Source organism: Balaenoptera borealis, assembly GCF_965194805.1.
Source record: "Balaenoptera borealis genome assembly, chromosome: 19".
Lineage (NCBI taxonomy): Eukaryota > Metazoa > Chordata > Mammalia > Artiodactyla > Balaenopteridae > Balaenoptera > Balaenoptera borealis.
Window position 1 is genome coordinate 17,741,760 of NC_138878.1, and position 22,942 is coordinate 17,764,701.

The 22,942-nt window shown below is 56.1% G+C and overlaps 4 protein-coding genes across 6 annotated transcripts in view; 3 read left to right on the forward strand and 1 right to left on the reverse strand.

Annotated features, from left to right (window-relative positions):
• The first annotated feature begins 137 nt into the window (after positions 1–137).
• On the forward strand, positions 138–3,426 carry LCAT (lecithin-cholesterol acyltransferase). The gene is made up of 6 exons (XM_082369935.1): positions 138–364; positions 1,077–1,233; positions 1,312–1,427; positions 1,520–1,615; positions 1,700–1,924; positions 2,830–3,426. The coding sequence occupies exons 1-6, from the start codon at positions 211–213 to the stop codon at positions 3,402–3,404; spliced, it is 1,323 nt and encodes a 440-aa protein (XP_082226061.1). The 5' UTR covers positions 138–210; the 3' UTR covers positions 3,405–3,426.
• Positions 3,427–3,563: 137 nt separating this feature from the next.
• Positions 3,564–7,348, forward strand: PSMB10 (proteasome 20S subunit beta 10). Of its 2 annotated transcripts, XM_082369983.1 has the most exons (8): positions 3,564–4,928; positions 5,166–5,253; positions 5,343–5,440; positions 5,549–5,689; positions 5,966–6,081; positions 6,187–6,245; positions 6,897–7,048; positions 7,176–7,348. In XM_082369983.1, exons 1-8 carry the CDS (start codon positions 4,873–4,875, stop codon positions 7,285–7,287), a joined length of 822 nt encoding a protein of 273 aa, XP_082226109.1. In that variant the 5' UTR covers positions 3,564–4,872; the 3' UTR covers positions 7,288–7,348. The 2 variants fall into 2 exon arrangements, with proteins under 2 accessions (XP_082226109.1, XP_082226110.1); XM_082369984.1 differs by lacking the exon at positions 6,897–7,048.
• Positions 7,349–7,482: 134 nt separating this feature from the next.
• On the forward strand, positions 7,483–11,481 carry CTRL (chymotrypsin like). The gene is given in 9 exon segments (XM_082370025.1): positions 7,483–9,304; positions 9,956–10,059; positions 10,151–10,230; positions 10,351–10,432; positions 10,598–10,743; positions 10,745–10,776; positions 10,862–10,972; positions 10,975–10,994; positions 11,082–11,481. Coding segments are annotated over 9 exon segments (1,011 nt in total). The 5' UTR covers positions 7,483–9,201; the 3' UTR covers positions 11,415–11,481.
• Positions 11,482–11,494: 13 nt separating this feature from the next.
• The window catches only part of PSKH1 (protein serine kinase H1), a 30,299-nt gene continuing 18,851 nt past the window's right edge, over positions 11,495–22,942 (reverse strand). Inside the window, exons 3-4 of one of the 2 annotated variants that reach the window (XM_082369948.1) lie at positions 17,210–17,405; positions 13,611–13,797 (exon numbers count right to left, since the gene is read on the reverse strand). In XM_082369948.1, the coding sequence (XP_082226074.1) occupies positions 13,757–13,797; positions 17,210–17,405 (237 nt within the window). In that variant the 3' untranslated portion in view covers positions 13,611–13,756. Of the gene's footprint in view, positions 13,798–17,209; positions 17,406–22,942 lie in introns of both variants that reach the window. The other variant, XM_082369947.1, reaches the window with a different exon arrangement.

Here is a 22,942-nt window from a genome sequence, read left to right on the forward strand (position 1 = left end):
CGGCTCTGTTTCCCCTGGCACCAAGGGAAGAAGGCGGAACTGAACCCAGGCCCAGAGCCGGCTCCCTGAGGCTGTGCCCCTTTCCGGCAATCTCTGGCCACCCCCATTGGCCAGGCTGTCCCTCCCACTGACCCTGGGGCCCCTCCCACCCCCACTCCAGATAAGGCCAGCCCAGGACTGCTTCACTGGGCACTAGGCACGAGGGCTGGAATGGGGCCGCCCGGCTCCCCGCGGCAGTGGGTCTTGCTGCTGCTGGGGCTGCTGCTCCCCCCCGCCGCCCCCTTCTGGCTCTTCAATGTGCTCTTCCCCCCGCACACCACGCCCAAGGCTGAGCTCAGTAACCACACACGGCCTGTCATCCTCGGTAAGCCCCCACCAGGCCCCTGATATACCAGGGCAGACCTTGGGGAACCTGGGCCCCAGCCCCTGGTAGCAGAGCCTGCCGAGGCCCTTCTGCCCTTGCATTAGCCCTGATCCCTGCCTCAGCGTCTGGAGGGGCCAAAGGCTTGTCCTGCAGAGAAATCAACCCCTTCTCGCACTACACTGTTCTTGGAGTTGTCTCCCCGAGGTGGGTGGAGTAGAGGGTGGGTGTGCCTGAGGGCTTGGCTGGGGCATTACAAGCTGTGGTCAGCTGTAGTCACCGGACCCTGGTCCAAGCCCCACCACTCCTTCCTCAGCCCCCAACCCGGCAAGGACAAGGTGCCCAGCCCAGGAGAGCAGGAGAGGCTCATCAGGTCCTGCCCCTGCTCCTAGGCCCGGCCCCACTCCCTCGTACTATTTGTTCTCCCCTTGGACTTTGGCAGTGATGGAGAGCCACGCTAGATGTTTGCTTGGTGGGGGCAGGGGTCAGTGGCCTTGGCCCCTGTACCCTCCCTGACTGAGGGGAGCCTGGGCTTTGGGGGGACGGGGCGGGGGATGTGATCAGAAAGAGAGGATCTTGTCCTTCGTCCCTGGGGGTGGAGGGTGTGGGAGATGAAGGGGCGGGGCTGGTCACTGCAGTGTCGGGGAGGTGAGACCCGGGTGGGGTCCACTGCAGGGAAATGGGAGGGATCCAGAGTGAAGGCTGGTGCCCGCAGTGCCTGGCTGCCTGGGGAATCAGCTGGAAGCCAAGCTGGATAAACCAAACGTGGTGAACTGGATGTGCTACCGCAAGACAGATGACTTTTTCACCATCTGGCTGGATCTCAATATGTTCCTACCCGTTGGGGTAGACTGCTGGATCGATAACACCAGGTTCGTGCCATCCCCTCTGGCCTAGCCCCCCACCCTGCTCCTTGGTTGCCGCTTCGCTGACTGTCCCACTGCCCCCAGGGTTGTCTACAACCGCAGCTCTGGGCGAGTATCCAATGCTCCCGGTGTACAGATCCGTGTTCCCGGCTTTGGCAAGACCTACTCTGTTGAGTATCTGGACAACAGCAAGTTGGCAGGTGTGTGTGTTGCAGGAAAGTGTGGGGCTCTAGGCTTGGTGGGCTTACAGGAGCCACGGCCAGAACCCCCAGTGCCGCTGCCTCGCCCACAGGTTACATGCACACACTGGTTCAGAACTTGGTCAACAATGGGTATGTGCGGGATGAGACGGTGCGGGCCGCCCCCTACGACTGGCGGCTGGAGCCCAGTGAGTATCTCTGTGCATAGGGGGCTTGAGGCAGGGCAGGTGGCCCCTAATCCCAGCTGTGCTGACCCATCCACCCCCCTGCAGGCCAGCAGGAGGAGTACTACCTGAAGCTTGCTGGGCTAGTGGAGGAAATGCACGCTACCTACAGAAGGCCTGTCTTCCTCATTGGGCACAGCCTCGGCTGCCTGCACTTGCTCTATTTCTTACTGCGCCAGCCCCAGGCCTGGAAGGACCGCTTCATCGATGGTTTCATCTCTCTTGGGGCTCCCTGGGGTGGCTCCATCAAGCCCATGATAATCTTGGCCTCAGGTGAGAGGGCCTCTGATCACTTGTGTCCCATGGGGAGGGGTGGGGGGTGGAATGAAGCTGACTGTGGGCCTTCCCTCACTCCTGTTTCTTCTCGCAATGCCAGGCTGGGGGTGTTGTCTACCACCTCTGGGGCACAGCCCCTTTCATTGGCCCTCTGAGAGCAGTGAGCCTGGCCTGGACCATTAGAGTGTCTCCTGACAGTGTCTCAGCGATGACAAAGGGGAAGTAAACAAAGAGGAAGTTAACCCCAGCAATCTGACTCATTGCTGAGGTCTGTTCCTTGTGGCCTCAGGTCCTACCCACTCAGCTTTCGGCTGCCTTCTGCTCCCAGGAGCCCCTTTGCCCAGGGATCTGCCCTAAGCCAGGGCCAGACCCCGGGAGCCCCTCCTGCCCTTCCCCAAGGAGTGGCATAGCTACCACCTGCGGAGCACCCACTGTATTCTGAGCACAGCCAGACATGGCCTTACCCCTAGGAGCTTAAGTGAAGGAAACACTCCCCAGACTATATCAATGAGTGTCAAACAGAGATTGGTCTCATTTCATTCTTCCCAGAACACAGCTCTGAGCCCTGTGCAGCACAGGCCACAGGGGCCAACAGACAACTTGCCTGAGAGAGAACTGCCAGCACCATCCCCCACTGTTCACACACGCAGGAAACCCCTCCCTGCCCTCCTGTTGAAGCTCTACAGCTCTGCCTCACAGAGGTGCCACTAGGGCTTCTCACTTAACAAGTACACACGGAGCTCCTCCTGAATGCCAGGCCGGTTCTAGTCCATGACTTGGAGTCGATGTTTGGCGTGGGCAAGACAAGGTTGAGCATCCAGCTGAGCTTGGGCTGGGGAGCAAGTTGTGGGCCGGGGGTAGCCAGGACTGGCTCCCTGCCCCACCTTGCTCTGTGTCCACAGGTGACAACCAGGGCATCCCAATCATGTCCAGCATCAAGCTGAAAGAGGAGCAGCGCATGACAACAGCGTCCCCCTGGATGTTTCCTTCCAGCCAGGCATGGCCCGAGGACCACGTGTTCATTTCCACCCCCACCTTCAACTACACAAGCCGTGACTTGCAGCGCTTCTTTACAGACCTGCACTTTGAGGAAGGCTGGTACATGTGGTTACAGTCACGTGACCTGCTGGCAGGGCTCCCAGCACCTGGAGTAGAAGTATACTGTCTGTATGGCGTGGGCCTGCCCACACCCAGCACCTACATCTTTGACCATGGCTTCCCCTACACGGACCCTGTGGGTGTGCTCTATGAGGACGGGGATGACACCGTGGCCACGCGCAGCACCGAGCTCTGTGCCCACTGGCAGGGCCGCCAACAGCAGCCTGTGCACCTGCTGCCTCTGCCTGGGATACAGCACCTCAATATGGTCTTCAGCAACCAGACACTGGAGCATATCAATGCCATCCTGCTGGGTACCTACCGAAATAGCACCGCCGTACCCCCAACTGCCAGCCCAAGGCCCATGCCCCCTGAATAAAGACCTTCCTTTGCTGCTATAAGCCCTGACGTGTGTTATGGGTTCAGGGAAAGGCGCTAGGGTCCTCACACCAGGATTCATTCATCTGCAGGCCTGGTGCTTTGTGGAGCACAGGGCAAGAAGAGCTTTGTTAGAGCCTGGGATTGAATTGGGCACCTTGAGATGTACAGCTTCCCACTCTCCTGGTTGAGCTATTTAAGCAGCCTCTCCGTGCCTGCCTCTGCTCTGGGCCTGGGGACTGGAGGGAGCTGCACACACAGCTGTAGAATGGGGGTACGTGGAGCCTAGGGTGCAGGATGGGGACGATCTGAGCTGCCCCTCCTAGCTCCCAAAAGGGCAGGTGAGACCCCGCCTCTAGACAGAGACTTTTGAGTGCTAGGTGGGTGACAGAAGCACAAGAGTTTAGCATCTAGGAGAGTGACAGGCACTAAATAGGTCATTTCACTACTGAAGATTTAATTAATGGAGCTAAGTGATCTGAGAGAAAAGTTTAGGGAGGAACAAGGTGGTGATTCTTGTGGGTCAGGGAAGGCTTCCCAGAAGAGGTGGTGCCTGTGCTGAGATGAGATGGAATGAGAAGCGTAACTGTAAAGACTGGTTTCAACCTAAGAACAGCATGCAGCTGATACAGGGTTTAACCAGGGGAAGAGTGTGACCAGATCTCCAATCTAGAAAAGAGCCCCCTCTCTGCAGGGCAGAGTGTAGCCTGGGGTGGAGGGTGAGGGGCAGGAAGTGTGGGGAAACCAGGGAGGCCAGTGCAGTGTCCAGGGGAGAGAGGATGCTAGCTAAAACAAGCAGTAATTAGGAGAAAGAAGTGGATAAAGGGTCATTTGGGATGTGAAATAAGGCTTAGCCATGGGTAGAGCCCAGCATGCCTACGAGCCACCAGATGGACAGCTACGGTGCCCCTCTTGAGAGAGGGAAGACAGCATCCGAGACATGGAAGACGGAAGGATCAGCATCACCTTGGCCGAGGACTGAGCCTCGGTGTTTGAGGTTTTAGGAAGAAGGCAAAGGCAGCAAAAGAGAGGCAGGAGTTAGGAGAAGGACAAATGGCAGACATGACTGATGCTGTTGGAAGGCCACCAACAATGAGAACAGAGACCTGGTCAATGTGACAGCCTCAGGGCTTTGGGACCTGAGGTTAGAGTTGAGGTCATGGTAGGCAGAGCTCGGGGCTCAGGCTGGACAGTGGCCAGAGAGGAGGGATTTGTCCCTCTGTTCAGACAGAGGGCCCAGGAGCAGCATGGAGAGCCAGGCAAGGGGCATCTCCCCCTTCCCAAGCTGCCTCGGACCAGAGCTGAAGGTGAAAGTGAAAGAGAAGATGCAGAAAAAAGGGGCCGGCATGCTCTGAGGGAAGGTGAAAGCAAAAGGAGGAAGCTCAGTAGTGCAGCCAGAGAGAGGTCTAGGCTTCGGCCTTCCTCCCTCCGTGTTGATCCCACTCCTCTGACCCCCTGCCCACCTGGAGATGCAGAAGACAGCGCTAGAACCCCAAAAGGGCTTCTCCTTCGAAAACTGCGAGAGGTGAGTGGGGGAATGGTTGGTTCCCCAGCTGCCTACGCCCTCAGTGGGGGCTTCCGGGAGTGGGAGCCCCAGGGTCTTTAAAATTACTGGGGGCGAGGGTGGGGGAAGGTACGTGTGTGGAACGACTTGGGTTCCCAGGCTTACCCGAAAGGTGAGGGAAACCGGGACGGAGTTAGGGGATGTTTCAGTTCAGTTCCCAGAAGAACTGAAACCTGGGTTTCTCCCCTCCGTTTCCAGAAACGCAGCCTTGGAACGCTCCCTCCCGGGGCTCCGTGTCCCTCATGCACGCAAGACCGGAACCACCATCGCAGGCCTTGTGTTCCGAGTGAGTAGGGAGTTGGGATTGTAACACTCAGAGGAGCGGCCAGGAATGGGAGGTGGGTACTGAGCCAATGGCTCCTCCCCCCCCTCCAGGACGGGGTCATCCTGGGCGCGGATACGCGGGCCACTAACGATTCGATCGTGGCGTACCAGAGCTGCGAAAAGATCCACTTCATCGCCCCTAAAATCTAGTGAGCATTCCCCCGCCCAGTTCCCCCCTCAAGAACCGCCCCCTCGTTCCCATCCCGGGTCCCAGCACATCCTAGTCCCGCCCACACGAACCCTCCCTTCGCCTTCAGCTGCTGTGGGGCTGGAGTAGCCGCGGACGCAGAGATGACCACGCGGATGGCGGCGTCCAACATGGAGCTACACGCGCTGTCCACAGGCCGCGAGCCCCGCGTGGCCACCGTCACCCGCGCGTTGCGCCAGACGCTCTTCCGGTGCTGGGGCGGGGCTAAAATGATCCTGGGGAGGGGCAGTTGCGGGGAGGGCGGGGCTGAGAGGAGGCTTGACAGGAGAAAGGGCGGGGCTGTGAGGTCCGAGAGACCGGAAGAGGCTGGCCTAAGAGGAGCTAAGAGAGTGGCAGGAAGGAACGCTGTCGGTCACGGGGCGCCAGACCACGGGAAGGGGCGGGGCTCGGGTGCAGGGGCGGTATCGCGGAGGGGCGGGACCTGGATTCCTGTGCGTTCGACTGACCGCACCCACTCCGCGAAAAGGTACCGGGGCTACGTGGGCGCCTCGCTGATTGTGGGCGGTGTAGACTTCACCGGACCGCAGCTCTACAGCGTGCACCCCCACGGCTCCTACAGCCGTCTGCCCTTCACGGCCCTGGGTGAGCGCTTCCGCCCCCTTCCCGAGAACCCTGCCCGTGCGACCTCAACGTTTATCCCGCGACTGGGAGGCCGCGGCTGACCTCAGTTGCCCTTCCTGCCTGCAGGCTCCGGCCAGGATGCGGCCCTGGCAGTGCTGGAGGACCGGTTCCAGCCGAACATGACGGTGAGCGACATCTCCCCCGCCCCGCCCCCCACTACGCGTGCATTGGTGGGAAGTTGCACCCGGGAGCTGGGGAAACGCAGAGGTACTCTGGCCTACTCTAGAGGTCGGGAAAGGCTTCTCGGAGGTGACGACTGAGTGGAGACTGAGGGGCCAGTGGAGTGAGGGTGAAGTGCTATTCCAACAGTGCCAAAGCTTGGACTGTCCCAGAAGTCAAAACTCAGAGAGGGCCATTTGGTGTTGAGGGAGAAGGGAACAGCAGCTGGGGTCTGGAGTCTGGATTTTGTTTAGGGTGGATGGAAGCAGAAGGCATATGTCACTTTATAGGTGCTTAAGGCCCAGAAAGAAAAAGGCAGTGAGCCAGGGATTGGGGGTGGGTGAACAGGCCACTGGAAGCAGAGCCACAAGTGTGACTCAGAGAAGTTTGTGAAGATGGGGGCAGTGGGAACATTGGGGTCTCTGGAGAGAGGGATACTGAAACCAGGGTAGAGGAGCCTGGGGTGGAGATGGGGGTGTAGGGAAGAGAGAGGAGTTTGGGTGTGAGCAAATGGTAAATAGTCCAGCCTTCAAGATTAACAGTCTCCAGGCTGTAGCCTGAGGGTGATACTAGAAAGGTCCATCAGGACTCACACACACACACACACATCTTTACAGCTGGAGGCAGCACAGGAGCTGCTGGTGGAAGCCATCACTGCAGGGATCCTGGGTGACCTGGGCTCCGGGGGCAGTGTGGATGCATGTGTGATCACTGGGACCAGCGCCAAGCTGCTGCGAACACTGAGCTCTCCCACAGAACCTATAGAGAGGTAGGAGCATGTGAGATGGGGGAATCACAGGGGAGGATGGGGTGGTAGCAAGGGAGATAGGGGGCTGCAAAGAGAGGACGGGCCACTTGATGGGCCAATTTGAGAGGTCATCCTTTCTCCTTCCCAGGTCCAGACAGTACCGCTTTGCCCCTGGGACCACAGCTGTCCTGTCGGAGACAGTGATGCCACTGACCCTGGAGCTGCTGGAGGAAACTGTGCAGGCCATGGATGTCGAGTGAAGTAGGCTGAGGCTTAGAGCTTGGAACAAGGAGGAATAAACCCAGAAAACACAAACACCTAGACAGATGGCTGTGTCCTTCTTGGGTGGAGGGGGACAAGCAGCCAGCAGGGCTCTGTGGCTAAGTTATCCGTGCAGGGGCCACTCCCTCCCATGGCTTCAGTGCCTAGCCTAAGGGGTGCACTTCACCCATCACCTTAGGCATCTACCCCTCCAGAACCCCAGCCCTGGCAAGTATCACAGGCTCAAAGTGGAAAGCCCCCCTCCTGACTCTCCACACTGCAGAGGCTCCCCCTACCACTCCCATGCCTTGCTCTTGCCCTCTAGTCCACTGAGGGCTATTGTACAACCCGAAAGGCCCTATGTACTGCCCCCACATAGAGCCTTTACCTGGCTCATCAGTGGCCAAGGACACAGCCCACAGCTCTCAGTCAGACCCCCTCATCCCCACTGATGGCTAAAATGCTGGTATAGGAGCTGCTCCCTGATTCCAAGGGCACGTTCTCACAAGTGCACACCTCACCCCTACAACGCCTTTATCTGTGAAACCCTTCTGATGACCAGGCATACCTGAGGTGCTAACATGATGCTGAGCTTCTGTTTGCACGTGTTGGGCTGTGACTAAGGGGATTGACTCCAAGTTTTCTGGGTGCCAGGGGTCACAGGGCTCATGTGGGGAGAGATGACATGACACATTTATCCAGCAGACTTTTGCTGAGCACCCACTGAGTGTCAGCCCAGGTGCAGGGTGCTAGTGGGAGCATCCTGCCTTGGGAGAGAATGGCTGAGCTCCCCTGGAGCTTTGGAACTGTTAGAATCTGCCCAACCCCTGGGGAGGGTCTACTCCAGGCTGGACATCCCTGGGTCCCTGATTATGCTTTTTCCCTCAGTATTTTATTATGAAAATTTTAAAACATAAAATCTGGAAAAAAGTTGAACACCTATTTACCCACTGCAGACTTTACAATTAGTATTTTGTTATATTTGCTTTACCACGAATCTATCTATCCTTCCCTCTAGTCAGCAATTAACTCATCTTATTTTTTTGACTGATGTGTTCTTGAATCAGCCAAAGCCCTCACACCCCTAGAAGGAGGCAAGCCAACTTACCTGTTGCAGCTTTGCACATAGGGGTGTCTTCTCTCCCTCGGTTCAGGCTCAGCTTGGGGCTCTACAGTGAATGGACTGTAGATACCAGGGGCTTGTCCATGGGAGCCCCAAGGCCTGGAGGCTGAGATTTGATGGCTGTCATCCTTCCACCCCTGATCTCCATCCAGGATCGGCCAGTCACCAAGGGCTCATACCTTGCCCTCCTGTGCACAAGGCCCCTCCTAGGTGTATCATCTCACCACGAACAGTGTGGGCTTTGGAGCCAGACAGATGAAGGTTTGGGTCCAAACACACCATGTGGCAGGAGAGTCAGCATCTCCCTGAGCAAACCGTGACACCCATTCCAAGTTGATGAGGAATCACTGAGGTGATATGTTAGGATTTGCAACCCGCCAGCACCCCCGTCCTGGCCCTGGCCCTTCCACAGCAGAGCTGGTGCAGGTGGACATTCCCTCTACCAGTAAGGAACACCCCTGGGTGCTGAGCAGGCTTCTCTGAGTCTGGTGCTCCTGATAGCCCTGGGAGACTTCCCTGATCCCAGCCACCAGGTGGTTACCATAAATCTAACCACAAGTCCTTGGTACCTGGTGCTCAACATTTGGGATGTGAGGTGGTTCAGGGATCCAGTCAGGGGCCAGGCTTTGGGGGGTGGAGGAGGTGAGAGCCTCACACCTGGGCACTGTCTGATAAGTCAAGGCCTGGGTGGAGGACCTTGACCTAAAGAGACCCTCCTCCTGACTAGAGCATGGCAGGGAGCTGAACCTCCACAGCTGCCTGGCCTCAGTCCTGGGACTTTGGCTCAAGGATGAAGAGAATCATAAAGCCAGGCCCAGTTCTCAACCTCATGCCTGCCACAATGTTGCTGCTCAGCCTGCTCCTTACCCTGGTCCTCCTTGGCTCCTCCTGGGGTGAGTGGGCCTGGCCCAGCCCTGACTGAACAGCCTTAGGGCAACCCAGCTCCCAGCACCAGCCCAGGCTTCCTGCTCAGGGGCTCAGGGAAGGGGCCAGGCTGGCTAGAAGGGAAGCAGGTGGACAGAGTGGGCAAAGGAAAAAGGACGTGGCAAGGCTGGGAGGACGCAAGAGGGGGTCAGGGGCCAGTCTCACAAATGGGACAGGAGCTTGGGCTGGGCCCAAGAGCCGGGGAGGGTTTAGGAAGCTGAGAAGCAAAGGTTGAACGTGTAGTTTAGGAAGAGCCTTCTGGCTGCATGTGGGGTATGGACCGTTGAGGTCTGGAGGGAGTGAAGAGGCTAGGAAGGAGACAGGAATATTCCTGGGGACAGGGAGAAAAATGGCCTGGGATCGGGGGTGGGGTGGAGTTGGGGAATGGTGGGGAGTAGGTTGGAGAGAGATGGGGGAGAATCGACAGAACTTGGGGGCTGGTTGGATGGGGGCAACTGAGATAGCTATAGAGGCCCAGAGGTGCTCAGGGTGAGAAGGGGTAGTGATGAGCCCTCTTGATTTGGACCCCTCTAGGGGGCACAGCCTGGGGGCACCCAGGAGGAGGAGAGGAGAGGTGTGCTGGGATGTGGGAGGCAGGTCCTCACCAGCCCAATGGTCAGGTTGCAGCGTTCCTGCCATCAGACCGGTGCTGAGCTTCAGCCAGAGGATTGTCAATGGGGAGAACGCAGTGCTGGGCTCGTGGCCCTGGCAGGTGTCCTTGCAGGTACATGCACCCTGGGGGTGGTGCAGGGTTTCAGGTGTTTCATGCCTGGGTGTAGCCTGGGCCCACCCCCACTTCTGACCCCTGACCCTAGGACAGCAACGGCTTCCACTTCTGCGGTGGTTCCCTCATCAGCCAGTCCCGGGTGGTCACTGCTGCCCACTGCAATGTTGTGTGAGTGCTTCCCTTCTACCTGCACACCCCCAGCCCCCACCTCCCCACCTCCTTGCCCTTGAGGCCCCTCTCTTGTCACTCTGCCCTCCCTGTGGCTGCCCAACCCCACTCTCACTGCAGCCCTGGCTGCCACTTTGTCATCCTGGGCAAGTACGACCTATCATCCAGCACTGAGCCTTTGCAGGTTCTGTCCATCTCGCGGGTCAGTGCCTGGGCTGCAGATGGGGAAGGAAGAGTGGGCAGTGTAGGTGTGTGGGCTCTGGGGGTGAGGAATTCCGAGCATGCCCTGGCCTAGTCCCCTCAGCACCCATCACCCTGGGGGCCTGTGCCCACCCCCATCCTGCATGGCCCCTTCCTGGCTCCGCAGGCCATCACGCACCCTTTCTGGAACCCCACCACCATGAACAACGATCTGATGCTACTAAAGCTCGCCTCCCCAGCCCAGTACACAACACGCATCTCACCAGTTTGCCTGCCTTCCTCAAATGAGGTGCTGCTTGAAGGCCTCACATGTCACCACTGGCTGCGGCCGCCTCAGCGGTGTGGGTAGGAACTCGGGCCAAAGCTCTGGATGGGAGGGCAGGGTGGGGACAAGTCATCTGGGACCTAACCACCCACTCCCGGCCCACAGGCAGTGTGACTCCCGCACGCCTGCAGCAGGTGGTTCTGCCCCTGGTCACCGTGAGTCGGTGCCAGCAGTACTGGGGCTCACGCGTCACCAACTCTATGATCTGTGCAGGGGCCTCGGGGCCTCCTCGTGCCAGGTGGGCACTGGCCCCCTGTCCTGCCCTCTGCACTGTCCTGTGGCACTCCCACCCCCCACACTGACTTCTCCCCTCTCCTTCTGTCAGGGTGACTCTGGAGGCCCGCTTGTCTGCCAGAAGGGGGACACATGGGTGCTCACTGGTATTGTCTCCTGGGGCACCAATGACTGCAACATGCGCGCGCCTGCCACGTACACTCGGGTTAGCAAGTTCAGTACCTGGATCAATCATAGCCTACAACGGAGCCCACCACAGGCCCTCTTCCCATCTCAGTCCAATAAAGACCCCAGGCTCTGTCCTCTTGTGTATGCCTGTCTGTCTTCCTGGTGCAGGGAAAAGGAGAGGCTCTTGGGGGCTCCACTCCCCAAGCGGACTTTGTCTTCTGGCACGGCAGGTGTTGAGGAGTCAGGATCCTCCTAGACTAGCCGTGACCAGGCTGGGCTCTCCCCACCTCCCCACCACCTCCTGGGCAACCTCTTGTCCACAGCAAGAGACTGGGCTGTCGGAATGAATGGGCAGCTTTCCCTGGGGAAGGCAGCCTGTTTATTGAGTACGAAGGGTACATGTACAAACTGAGTACACAAAATAAATAACTGCACATTCTCCATCCACAGTCCATGGCATAAAGGCCCAAGTCTCCAAACTCCCTCCGTCCTACCTTCAGGACCAGGCCCATCCTGGCCAAAAGAGGAAATAAATCCCCAGAGGCACTTGGGGAAGTAGGGGGAATTCTGAGGCCATGGGGCTTGGGCTTTCCACTGCCTTGTGCTAGGGGAACTGGAAACAGAAGGAGGGGGTGTACAAGGCACGGATGACTTGGCCCAGAGTGGTCTCTTTTGGCTTGGTTTCCCACTGGATGTGGCACATGCAAAAAGAGGAGGGCCTAGCCCAAGGGAACCCACTGGGAGGAACTGAGAGCCAAACCCTCCCTGCTGGCAGGGGACCTGCAGTCCAGCTAAGGCTAAAGCTGGGCCCTGGCTCCTTCCCACCCACTGAAAGCAGCTGTGGAGGGACAGGGCTTGGGTTCCAGCCCCGTCTGTGGTGGTGGGGAGGCACCATGACTGACAGCGGGATGGTCTGGCTCAGACCTCTGGGAAAGCAGCCACCCAATTCCACCCGCCTCTCGCAGGGGCTCCCTCCAGACAGAGATTCAGCGGGGCCCAGAATGGAAGGGTAATGCTGTGAAAAGAAGCGGGGACAGGCTGGACTGAGCAAGGCCACCGTGAGAAGGTCAGTGCCCCAGGCACTCAGGGTTCAGAGGCAGGTCACACAGTATGGCTAAGTTCCAGGGAGCTGCGCAGAAGCTCAGCAGAAGGGGATAGAGTTGAGCACCCCGGGGACCCTCCCTCAATGCAGCAGCTCCTTCCTTTCGACTTCCTCTTGGAGGATAAAGGGAGAGCATGGTGCTCTTTCCTAGGCCGCCCATACTCATGCCAGACGCTAGATGGCTCCTTCATGCAGCTGCAGAGGAGGGAACAGCAGCACCTGAAGGGAGAGGCAACACCAAGGGTGGAACCAAGGCTGACACTGGAATCCTGATGGGGCTCTCCCTCGGAAGCCCCTGCCCTTTGCTTTGGCCCAGGTGCCCCCATCCCCCAGGTAGCAGCAGTGGGGCTCCTTTTAACCCCGCACAGTTGGGAAGGAGGCACCTGGGGAATAGAATGGGCATCCAAGGGGGAGAGGGAGGTGATAGTAGGCTCTGTAAAGAAGGCACTGAGTGCAGTAGGCTGGTGGGCAGGAACTCTCATAGTCAGAGAGAGGCTGAAGCCTGGAGCAAGCCTGCTACCAATGTGGCCACACAGTCCAGAGGGCCAAGGACCATTCCATGGTCCTACCACCAGAGATCCTGGCAAGTCCTGGGGCCGGGAGGGGTCCCTGGGGGCACCAAGAAGGAAGACAGATCTTGGCTGGGAGGTGGGAGGCTGTTTAGACTTAGCCAGGGGCTGAGAGTCCAGCCAAGGCACAAGCTGTGGGCCTACCTGGGCCTCGCACTGGAGCATAGTCATGAGGATCAGGGCGCCATGGAATGTGGGGCGGGGGGAGGGCAGACAGGAAGGCTTGGTAGAGGAAAGGGGGGATTCCAGAACTAACTGTCCCGAAGAGTCCTGGGACCAAAGGACGCCCTCTACCTGGCACTGCATGCTCATTTGGTCTAGAGAAGAGCCAAGAGGTGAGGAGACTGAAGGCCAGGTCCTGCCCTTCCCCCAATATGTACCAGAGCAGTTGTCCAGCAAAAGGAGCATTAGTGCCAGACCAGGCTCCCCGTTCAGGGGGCTCGTACGCCCCAGGGCTCCCTCCACTCTGTCGCACCAGACTCAGGCCCAGGGTGAAGATGGGGACTGCTGAAGGCACAGAGAAGGGGCTGGGGCCATTCACCTACCACTGACCATAGAGACCTATCTCTAGAGAGGGCGGTGGGCCCAGATGGCACAGCGATGTGTGGCCAGGCTGGGGCCATGCCATGTCTGCACCCCAGCCTGGCAGCTCAGCCATTGTACTGCTGCTGGTAGCGCAGGTTGAGCTCCCGCAGCTCTCGCTCCCGCACTCGGCGAGACTTGTTGGATCGTGTAGAGCGGCTGGAACGCGTGGACTGGGCAGATTTGGTGCTCTGGCAGCGCGAGGAGGCGCGTTTGAGGAGGTTCTGGGAGATGGAGCGGTGCAGATTCTTCATAGACGAAGAGGCTGCCATGCTCACCACCCACGGATGCCTCAGGGCCTGCAGTGCCGTCATACGGGCGCCGGGGTCCACCGTCAGCAGGCGGTCAATGAAGTCCTTGGCCAGGTTGGACACGCTGGGCCAGGGCTAGAAGCCAAGGACAAGCATTAGAGCGAGCACACTCAACATTGCCCTGAACATCCCGATGACGTCACCTACACAGCACTCAGACCTGTCCAGTAGCCCTGCACTCTCCCCCTAGAGAGAGGAACTGCCCGGCTCCTCCCACGCAGAGCATTCCGGGCCTCCCCTTCCCACCCAGTGCTGACCCAGGCCACTGAGCAGAGGCTGCTCTCGGAGTGACAAGGAATGTGCTAGGAGGTGAAGGATCCACCCCTTCCCCGAGGAGCAAACTTCAAAGGTGCCCTGGACTCAAAGCCTGGTTCAAGGAGGTGGTCCCCGTCAAGACCACCCAACCTACCCCAGGACCACCATAACTCAGGGCGATTTAATGAGAATGACCCAAACCTTCCACCATATCTTGAGCCGGACTTAAGCTCCCATCACTGGATGCCCATACCGGGCCACTTCCTAGTCCTTAAAAACAGGGTCCGCCCTCCCTTCCACCTGAAAAAGTGGCCAAAATAATCACTGCATCCTCTGCATCAGCCTCAGCCTCAGCCTCTCAGCCATGAGGAGAAAAGGAAACAATTCAAGGCAACTAGATTTCTCCATCTGCTGGGATAGCAGGGGGATCCCGGGAGCCCAGCAGGGATCAGGACCCTTCTCAGGGGTGCTTCTCATGTCTGCATGACCTCTCTAAGCCACACAGGGGCTCCTGGCAGTGCCCTGTGCCAACCTCGTTTTAGTATATTCTTTCCTCAGCACAAAGCCTGCTCTGCTACACGCACCCACGGCTGCCTCATCTCAGCCACACACCGAACAGCCGTCTGTCTCAGGGCCTCAGCCTGCACAAATTGTCTTCACCTGGCTGAATCCTCAGGTTCTCAGGTTAAAGGACACTTGCTCACACTCCCTCTCTTAGCCCCCAGTGCTAAGCAGCTATTCGAATAATTTCAAGTTTATTGTTCCCATTAGACCATGCTTAGCTGTTCACCAGTGCCTGGTGCCGGGCATACAGGAGGCACTCAGTAGATAGAGGCTCAGCCAGTAAACAACCCATGCGTGGCACCTGACGGGTGCCCTCTCCTGCAGCTGCTTCCAGGATGTGGGGCTCAGACGCCCGGGCCCTTGACTTACTCTGCCGAAGGAGGGCAGATGCAGCACTTCTCCGAGTCCCTGCATCTCATGGGAGCACTCTGGCACGGGCTCTGACACTCTCCAAAGGGTGGGTGGCTAGGACTTTTGCTGAACCTGCTCCAGGTGGTTCGGCTGGGATGCCAGGGGTACTATCACCCTCCTTCCTGTCTGGTGAGAGGTCTGACTGTTCTACCCCATGGTGCCCTTCACCTTGAGGAGCCCCTGAACACACTCTCCAAGGGGCTCAGGGAAGTCTGAGAGCCCACATTTTGGGTAGCTGCACGCCCACTCAGCAGACACACTAACACAGTATCGCTACCCCCAGTCAGGCTTCCTTGACCCCCAACTCTTCCCCCATGCCCTTCCCCACTGATTTCGATGTACCGGGAGGCAGTGGGTGGGGTGGGGTAGGAAACAAGGAAAAGACTCATCTGGAGTCCTGAAGAAGGGGTGGAGCTACTTGTAGTTGTTATCCTGACTTGCCCTTTGGAAGGCAAATCTCAACTTTTACTGAGCTGAACTGGAAGAAAGTCACAGGAAGCCCAGATTTCTAAATAGCCACCTAACAGGGTCCTCCTCACCAATGGGCCAGCTCCCAGTGATTCCTGGCAAGCGACTGGCCTCCAGGAGGAGGGCAGTTAGGGCCCATAAATCCCGTGCTGTCTGAGAGCAGTGAGGGAGAGCAGGGAGCAACAGCCCTCCCATGCAGGCAGCCTGGTCCACATTTCCCTGCAGGCCTGTGTAACTCAGGGCTCTGATACTGAGGCTGACACGCAGGGTGACTGGACTAGACAGTTGCCACAGTAGCTGTGGGCTCTTAGTTCAAGAAAGCCCCATGGCTTGCTGCTGCCACCTGAACACAAAGAGCCATTGTGAGGGGCCAGCCAATCTAGACCACAGACACACTGTGGCCCCTGTCACTCATTTGAGAAATGGAAAGACGCAGGCATAATGGGGCCACTGATGGACAAAGCAAACCTAGAGCTGGAACAGGTCATGGGAATACCTGTGCTTGTGCTGCACGGCGGCTTTTATGGTCTCCAAGAAAAGGAGAAATCACTGGGGAACATACTGCAGCTCAGCCTGGACTGTTGGCGGGACAGCTCCGAGACAGAGCTGCCAGCCCAGGCCAGCCAAACAGGGCTGGGACATGGATTCTGCCCCTGGCCCTTGGTCCAGTCAAGCCAGAAGAGAGGCAACTCCTCTGCAAATGACAGAATAAAAAGTGGCGAAGCTGGACTCACAAGTCAGGAACCTGAACACAGATGGATCGGAGGCATCCCCACTTCATATCCATACCCAGTCAAACCAAGGCCTCCTGCAGCTCCAAACCAGTCCAGTGCAGCCTCAGATGGGCCTCTCACGAGACACGCACTGTGGGCTTAAGCATCTCCACCTCCAGAGTGACACAGGCTCACACCAGCTGTCAACCCCTGCTGCTTGTTGCCATGATCGCCAAAGTGAGCCGGATTGATCTGCCCCTCCTCCTCCCCCAGGCGCTCGCCTCTCCAATTACCTTGTACAGGCAGCAGTGTGAGGAATGCTGATGGGCTCATTAGTCTGAGGGCCAGCCCACCCTCTCTGGCAGGCCCCAGCTCTCCCCCATCTTTGAAGAACTGTGAGCAGCTGGGCCAGGTGGGTCCCCTAAGGCAATGTGACTCGAGCTGTCCTGACATGAGAACCGGGCTGTGCAATGGCACCCAGCCTAACCCTCACACACTGAGGGACCTGCAGTGGGAAGTCAAACAGGACAAACACGGGAAGGTGGTCCTCAAGCCAACCCACTGACAGCGGGGCAGGGGCTTATGTTGACCTCCAGAATAGTGGCCCCTTGGAGGTCTCCAACAGGGCTCACAAAAGCGAAGCAAGGCCTTCCACACTCACCCATGGCCACGCTTCTGGCCAAGTCCAATTCAGCACCTCCTGAGAAAGCGATCGGGACCTCCCTGGTGGCACAGTGGTTAAGACTCCGTGCTCCCAATGCAAGGGGCCCGGGTTCGATCCCTGGTCAGGAAACTAGATCCCACATGCATGCCGCAACTAAGTGTTCACATGCCACAACTAAGGAGCCCATGTGCCGCAACTAAGGAGCCAGCGAGCCACAACTAAGGAGCTGGTGAGACGCAACTAAAGAGCCCTCAAGCAGCAACCAAGGCGCCCTCGAGCTGCAACTAAGGAGCCCACCTGCTGCAACTAAGGAGCCCACGAGCCGCAAATAAGGAGCCCACCTGCTGCAACTAAGACCCAGCACAACCAAATTAAAAAAAAGAAAGCGATCAACACATGCAGACCAACCCACCTGCTTCCCCAACATGCTCGGGCCTCTGGAGCCACATGAGTATGTCTGGCAGCCTCTGACTGACTGGCCAGGTAACATTCTGTTCCTCATATGCAGCCAAGTGAGGAAAAGAAAAACGGGAACTCCCTGGCAGTCCAGTGGTTAGGATTCCACTCTTCCACTGCAGGGGGCACAGGTTTGATCCCTGGTCGGGGAACTAAGATCCCACATGCCGCACGGTGGAGCCAAAAGAAAGAGAAAGAAAAATGGGCATGAGGAAAAAGGAAAATGATAAACTGTCATGCTCTTCAGTTTCCACAGCTCTAACTGCCAGCTGTGGGTAAAGGACAGACCTTTTGCCTCAGTATACTTGGGGCCAGATCAGGGACACATGTAAGCCTCAGGTGGGTGGCAGAAGGGACAGGCCCCAGGTACCACTTGGCCAGTCTCCTAGAGGCTTCCACCCATTTCTCGGCTGGCAAAGAGCATGGGGCATGAAAGGGAACATCAAAATGTCAGTCGGCCTTGCCTCCAGACACTCAGGTCTCCCTGAGACCTGAGTGTGCAGAGGACAGCTGCAATACTCAGGGTGACAGCCCGCACCCTCCTGGCCACAAGTCAGTCTCGCATGAGCTGTGTGGGTGAGGGGTCCTGCCCCAAGAGGAGGACAAGAAGAGGCTGTAGGAGGAAGGGCATCACCTCCACCCTGTTTCTGACCATTGAGCTTGCCACCCTTCTGCCTACGCTGTAACCCCCAGAGTCCTTGCAGCTCGGATGCCTACTCCTGATGCTGTAACAGCAGAGAAACCAATAGGATAGAAGAAGGATCTCCCCCATGAGCACTTCCTAACCAACTTCACCCTCCTCATCGCCCTGCTTCCGTGGGACCAGTCACTCCTGGTGACACTCAGCAGCTGAATCCAACTCTCCCTTCAGAGGGAGGCACCAGACCAGAAAGGGCTTGCCACTCCAGCTCAGAGGACACACTTCCTCCCGTCCCAGTCTCATTCACTTGCTCTAGTTCTAATGTCACAAGGGCCTGGCAAGAAGAATGTTACTCAAGCTACTTCCATGGTCCTGCCTTGAGCCCCAGGGCTAAGGGAACAAGGGCTGGAACCAGCTCTCGAGGCCTAGGCTGTAGAGGGAGGAAGAAGCTGCTTCCTTCCAGCAGCAAACCCAGCTCACGGGGCTTACCCTAGACACCCTCTGGTAAGCAGGTCTGACGGCTCTCAAGTAAGGGGAGAAAAAGGCCTAGCGTCTCTTTGGGATGGCATCTGAGTGACAGATTGAAGGGCTGGGCTGGAAGCCCAGTGACCTGCGTTCTAGGTCTACCGTCTCGGCTGACCATAGAGAAATCACAGCCTCCTCACTTTTAATATGAAGGAGCTGAATGCAATGAATTCTAAGTCTCTTCCAGTTTATAAAGTCCTGGGTTGTAAGAAGATGGCTCCCCATCTTTTTTCCCCACTTGGCTGCACGTGAGGAAGAGAAGTAGACCATCTAACGTTTAAGCTGACTTGATGTCTTGATCTTTATGGGTTCTCTTCCAGCCCATGATGACACTGGGGAAGGTTCCGTGGCAGAGAAGGAAGCCCAGGCAAAGAGATGCTAGGGGAAGAACGGGGAGAAAGAAGCCTGGGCTTTGCTCCCATGACTCAGTTCTTCCCTCAGCTTTGTCTTAACATGTGTTTTCAGATCCAGCATTCCCACGTTCAAAGCCCTCCTTCCTGTACTGACATGGGCCTGAATGAGAGCAGAGAGAAGGGCACAGAGGAAATTCTGGGAAATGGAACTTCAGGTTTACTCAGGAGAGCAGAACTATTAGTATGATAAGAACAGCACACTCTGATGTTAACCATGAGGAAAAGTGTTTTGAAAAAATCAGCACAATTAGACACTGTGGGGCTGTAGAGGCAGCATCTCCTCCTCTGGTCAAGACACTCACCATCCTGGTGTCTGGACTTCCAGACCAAGCAGTATCCACCGTGCTGAGACCATGCTGTGGGTGGGGGGGCCTGAGCAGCAGAAAAGAGAAAGATGTTGAGGGAGAGAGGCTGACAGGAGAAAAAGGAAGAAGATAGTAGAGGTTTAAAAAGAGGCAGAGGAGCTTCCCTGGTGGCACAGTGGTTAAGAATTCGCCTGCCAACGCAGGGGACACGGGTTCGAGCCCTGGTCCGGGAAGATCCCACATGCTGCGGAGCAACTAAGCCTGTGCGCCACAACTACTGAGCCTGCGCTCTAGAGCCCGCAAGCCACAACTACTGAGCCCACGTGCCGCAACTACTGAGCCTGCAGGCTAGAGCCCGCGTGCCACAACTACTGAAGTCTGTGTGCCTCAAGCCCATGATCTGCAACGAGAAGCCGCCGAAATGAGAAGCCCGCGCACCGCAATGAAGAGTAGCCCCCGCTCGACACAACTAAAGAAAGACCGCACACAGCAACGAAGACCCAACGCAGCCAAATATAAATAAATAAATAAATAAATTTATTTAAAAAAAAAGAGGCAGAGAATCTCGAAGATAAAAATAAAATGAGAAAAGGCGTGACAACTTAAAGGATGGTAAAGCTGCATTCTAAAACTTGAGATGGGGGGCTTCCCTGGTGGCGCAGTGGTTGAGAATCCGCCTGCCAATGCAGGGGACACGGGTTCGAGCCCTGGTCTGGGAAGATCCCACATGCCGCGGAGCAACTGGGCCCGTGAGCCACAACTACTGAGCCTGTGCGCCTGGAGCCTGTGCTCCGCAACAGGAGAGGCCGCGATAGTGAGAGGCCCGAGCACCACGATGAAGAGTGGCCCCCGCTCGCCGCAACTGGAGAAAGCCCTCGCACAGAAACGAAGACCCAACACAGCCATAAATAAATTAATTAATTAAAAAAAAAAAAAAACAAAACTTGAGATGGGGACTTCCCTGGCAGTCCAGTGGTTAAGACTCTGTGTTTCCAATGCAGGGGGTGTGGGTTCGATCCCTGGTCGAGGAACTAAGATCCCACATGCTGTGTGGTGCGGCCAAGAAAATATTTTAAATTATTAAAGAAATGCAAATCAAAACTACAAGGAAGCATCACCTCACACCGGTTAGAATGGCCATCATCAGAAAATCTATGAACAACAAATGCTGGAGAGGGTGTGGAGAAAAGGGAACCCTCTTGAACTGTTAGTGGGAATGTAAATTGATACAGCCACTATGGAGAACAGTATGGAGGTTCCTTAAAAAACTAAAAACAGAATTACCATATGACCCAGCAATCCCACTACTGGGCATATACCCAGAGAAAACCATAATTCAAAAAGACACATGCACCCCAATGTTCATTGCAGCACTATTTACAATAGCCAGGACATGGAAGCAACCTAAGTGTCCATCGACAGATGAATGGATTAAGAAGATGTTGCACATATATACAATGGAATATTACTCAGCCATAAAAAGAAACGAAATTGAGTTATTTGTAGTGAGGTGGATGGACCTAGAGTCTGTCATACAGAGTGAAGTTAAGTCAGAAAGAGAAAAACAAATACCGTATGCTAACACATATATATGGAATCTAAAAAAAAAAAATTGTTCTGATGAACCCAGGGGCAGGACAGGAATAAAGACACAGACGTAGAGAATGGACTTGAGGACACGGAAGGGGGAAGGGTAAGCTGGGAAGAAGTAAGAGAGTAGCAGTGACATATATACACTATCAAATGTAAAATAGATAGCTAGTGGGAGGCAGCTGCATGGCACAGGGAGATTAGCTCGGTGCTTTGCAACCACCTAGAGGGATGGGATAAGGAGGGTGGGAGGGAGACACAAGAGGGAGGGGATATGGGGATATATGTATGCATATAGCTGATTCACTTTGTTATACAGCAAAAACTAACACAACACTGTAAAGCAATTATACTCCAATAGAGATGTAAAAAAAAAAAAGACACATGCACCCCAATGTTCATTGCAGCACTACTTACAATAGCCAGGTCTTGGAAGCAACCTAAATGCCTAACAACAGACGAATGGATAAAGATGTGGTACATATATACAATGGTATATTACTCAGCCATAAAAAGGGAACAAAACTGGGTCATTTGTAGAGACATGGATGGATCTAGAGACTGTCATACAGAGTGAAGCAAGTCAGAAAGAGAAAAACAAATATCGTATATTAATGCATATATGTGGAATCTAGAAAAATGGCACAGATGAACCAGTTTGCAGGGCAGAAATAGAGACACAGATGTAGAGAACAAACGTATGGACACCAAGGGGGGAAAGTGGCAGGGGGTGGGGGGAGTGGGGATGAATTGGGAGATTGGGATTGACATATATACACTAATATGTATAAAATAGATAACTAATAAGAACCTGCTGTATAAAAAATAAATAAAATTCAAAAAAAACCAAGAACAAAAAAAACAATGTCCTGGAACAGCCCTAGAAGGTTCTGGATTTCAGAGCTAGCTACATAATGGTCTCTTCTATCTCCACTCAAGGGTTCTGCTGAAGTGAGGTGATTTCCAGGGCCTAACCTGGCTTTTTTTTTTTTTTTTAACTTCTTCCCATTCTAATTTCTGAGGCAGTTTGGATCCCTGGTGGCTGTCAGCATGTCACCCGTACTGTGGCCTCTGTCCCCAGAGGTTTGTGTCCCTGGAACCCTGGGTACAAAGGACTCGGCTCAGGGCAGGCACTAGGTCTACATGGGTTGGCAGGATGAGTGAAGAGACGAAGGTGACTCAGTCTCCTGCTCCAGGCTGGCCGGGCCATGCTGCAGCAAAGCTCAGGTCTGGGCACCACACTCGCACTGGGAGACAGAGAAACCTACGAGGAAGGAGAGTCTGGAGAGGCACGGTCGTGGGGTGTGGTTGGATCAGGTCACCTTTAACCACAGTGGGGGCAGGCGGGGGATGAGCGTGGGGGGTCATAAGCAGATTTAAAGAGGTCAGAATGTGGGAGAAACAAGAGCCCCAGCAGGTCCCAGAGGAACTCAAGGACCTAGAAGCAACAGGGCCTGTGAAAGGGCAGAGCTATCCAGGTGGAGACAGACAATGGGAAGAGCAGGAGAGGGAGGGGACGGATAGGGCACCAGAAGCCACTCTGAACGCAACCCACAATATACCCCTTTGTTGGAGGAGACCTCAGCAGCGGGGGGTGGGAAACAGCAGTAATGAAAGGACCTTGGGATAACGAGATGCTGTAGGTGGTCGGAGCAAGGCGTTTTGGCAAAAATGCTAAATGCAACAATGTGGGGAGATGGGCATCTGTTTCTGCCACCACAGGAGGTGAGTGTGTAACCAGGGCAACAACAGCAGAGGGATGCCAAGAGGATGGGGCTCCAGGGAGCCAAGCAGTGGCCCAGGGGTGGCACATGAGCCCCTATCCACACTGGCCATGGGAACACGAGGCAATTAAAGGTATCCAGCAGAATCCAAGCACGAGCCCAGAAATACACCACCTGCCTCCTTGCATTCTGCTCTGCTGCCCATACACGTCCAGTCTCCAGCTCTCCCACGTCCCCCGGGCAGTCCACCCCATGGTTCTGGGGCAAGGTCCTATCCCTGCTCACCTGGCCGCTCCGTCAGAACATATGAAGCAGGCTGCATGAGCAGCCCCCACAGGCGCTGGCGCCCTTCATGTGGAGAGCACCAGAACACACCACATGCCCTGCACTTCATTTTATCCTCAACATCCCAGGGTAGAATGGCAAGTGTCAGAGTCACTTTAAGAAGCAGCAAACAGTTGGGATGGGAACGTAAATGTCAGCTCTGGCTCT

Bases quoted from the DNA above. Each gene is read 5' to 3' on its own strand.
- PSMB10 (XM_082369983.1), top strand. From the start codon at position 4,873: ATGCAGAAGACAGCGCTAGAACCCCAAAAGGGCTTCTCCTTCGAAAAC. The intron at 5,254-5,342 runs GTGAGTAGGGAG...CCCCCCCTCCAG, and splicing joins TCGCAGGCCTTGTGTTCCGA to GACGGGGTCATCCTGGGCGC. The intron at 6,246-6,896 runs GTGAGCGACATC...ACATCTTTACAG, and splicing joins GGTTCCAGCCGAACATGACG to CTGGAGGCAGCACAGGAGCT.
- LCAT (XM_082369935.1), top strand. From the start codon at position 211: ATGGGGCCGCCCGGCTCCCCGCGGCAGTGGGTCTTGCTGCTGCTGGGG. The intron at 365-1,076 runs GTAAGCCCCCAC...TGGTGCCCGCAG, and splicing joins CACACGGCCTGTCATCCTCG to TGCCTGGCTGCCTGGGGAAT. The intron at 1,428-1,519 runs GTGTGTGTGTTG...CCTCGCCCACAG, and splicing joins GGACAACAGCAAGTTGGCAG to GTTACATGCACACACTGGTT.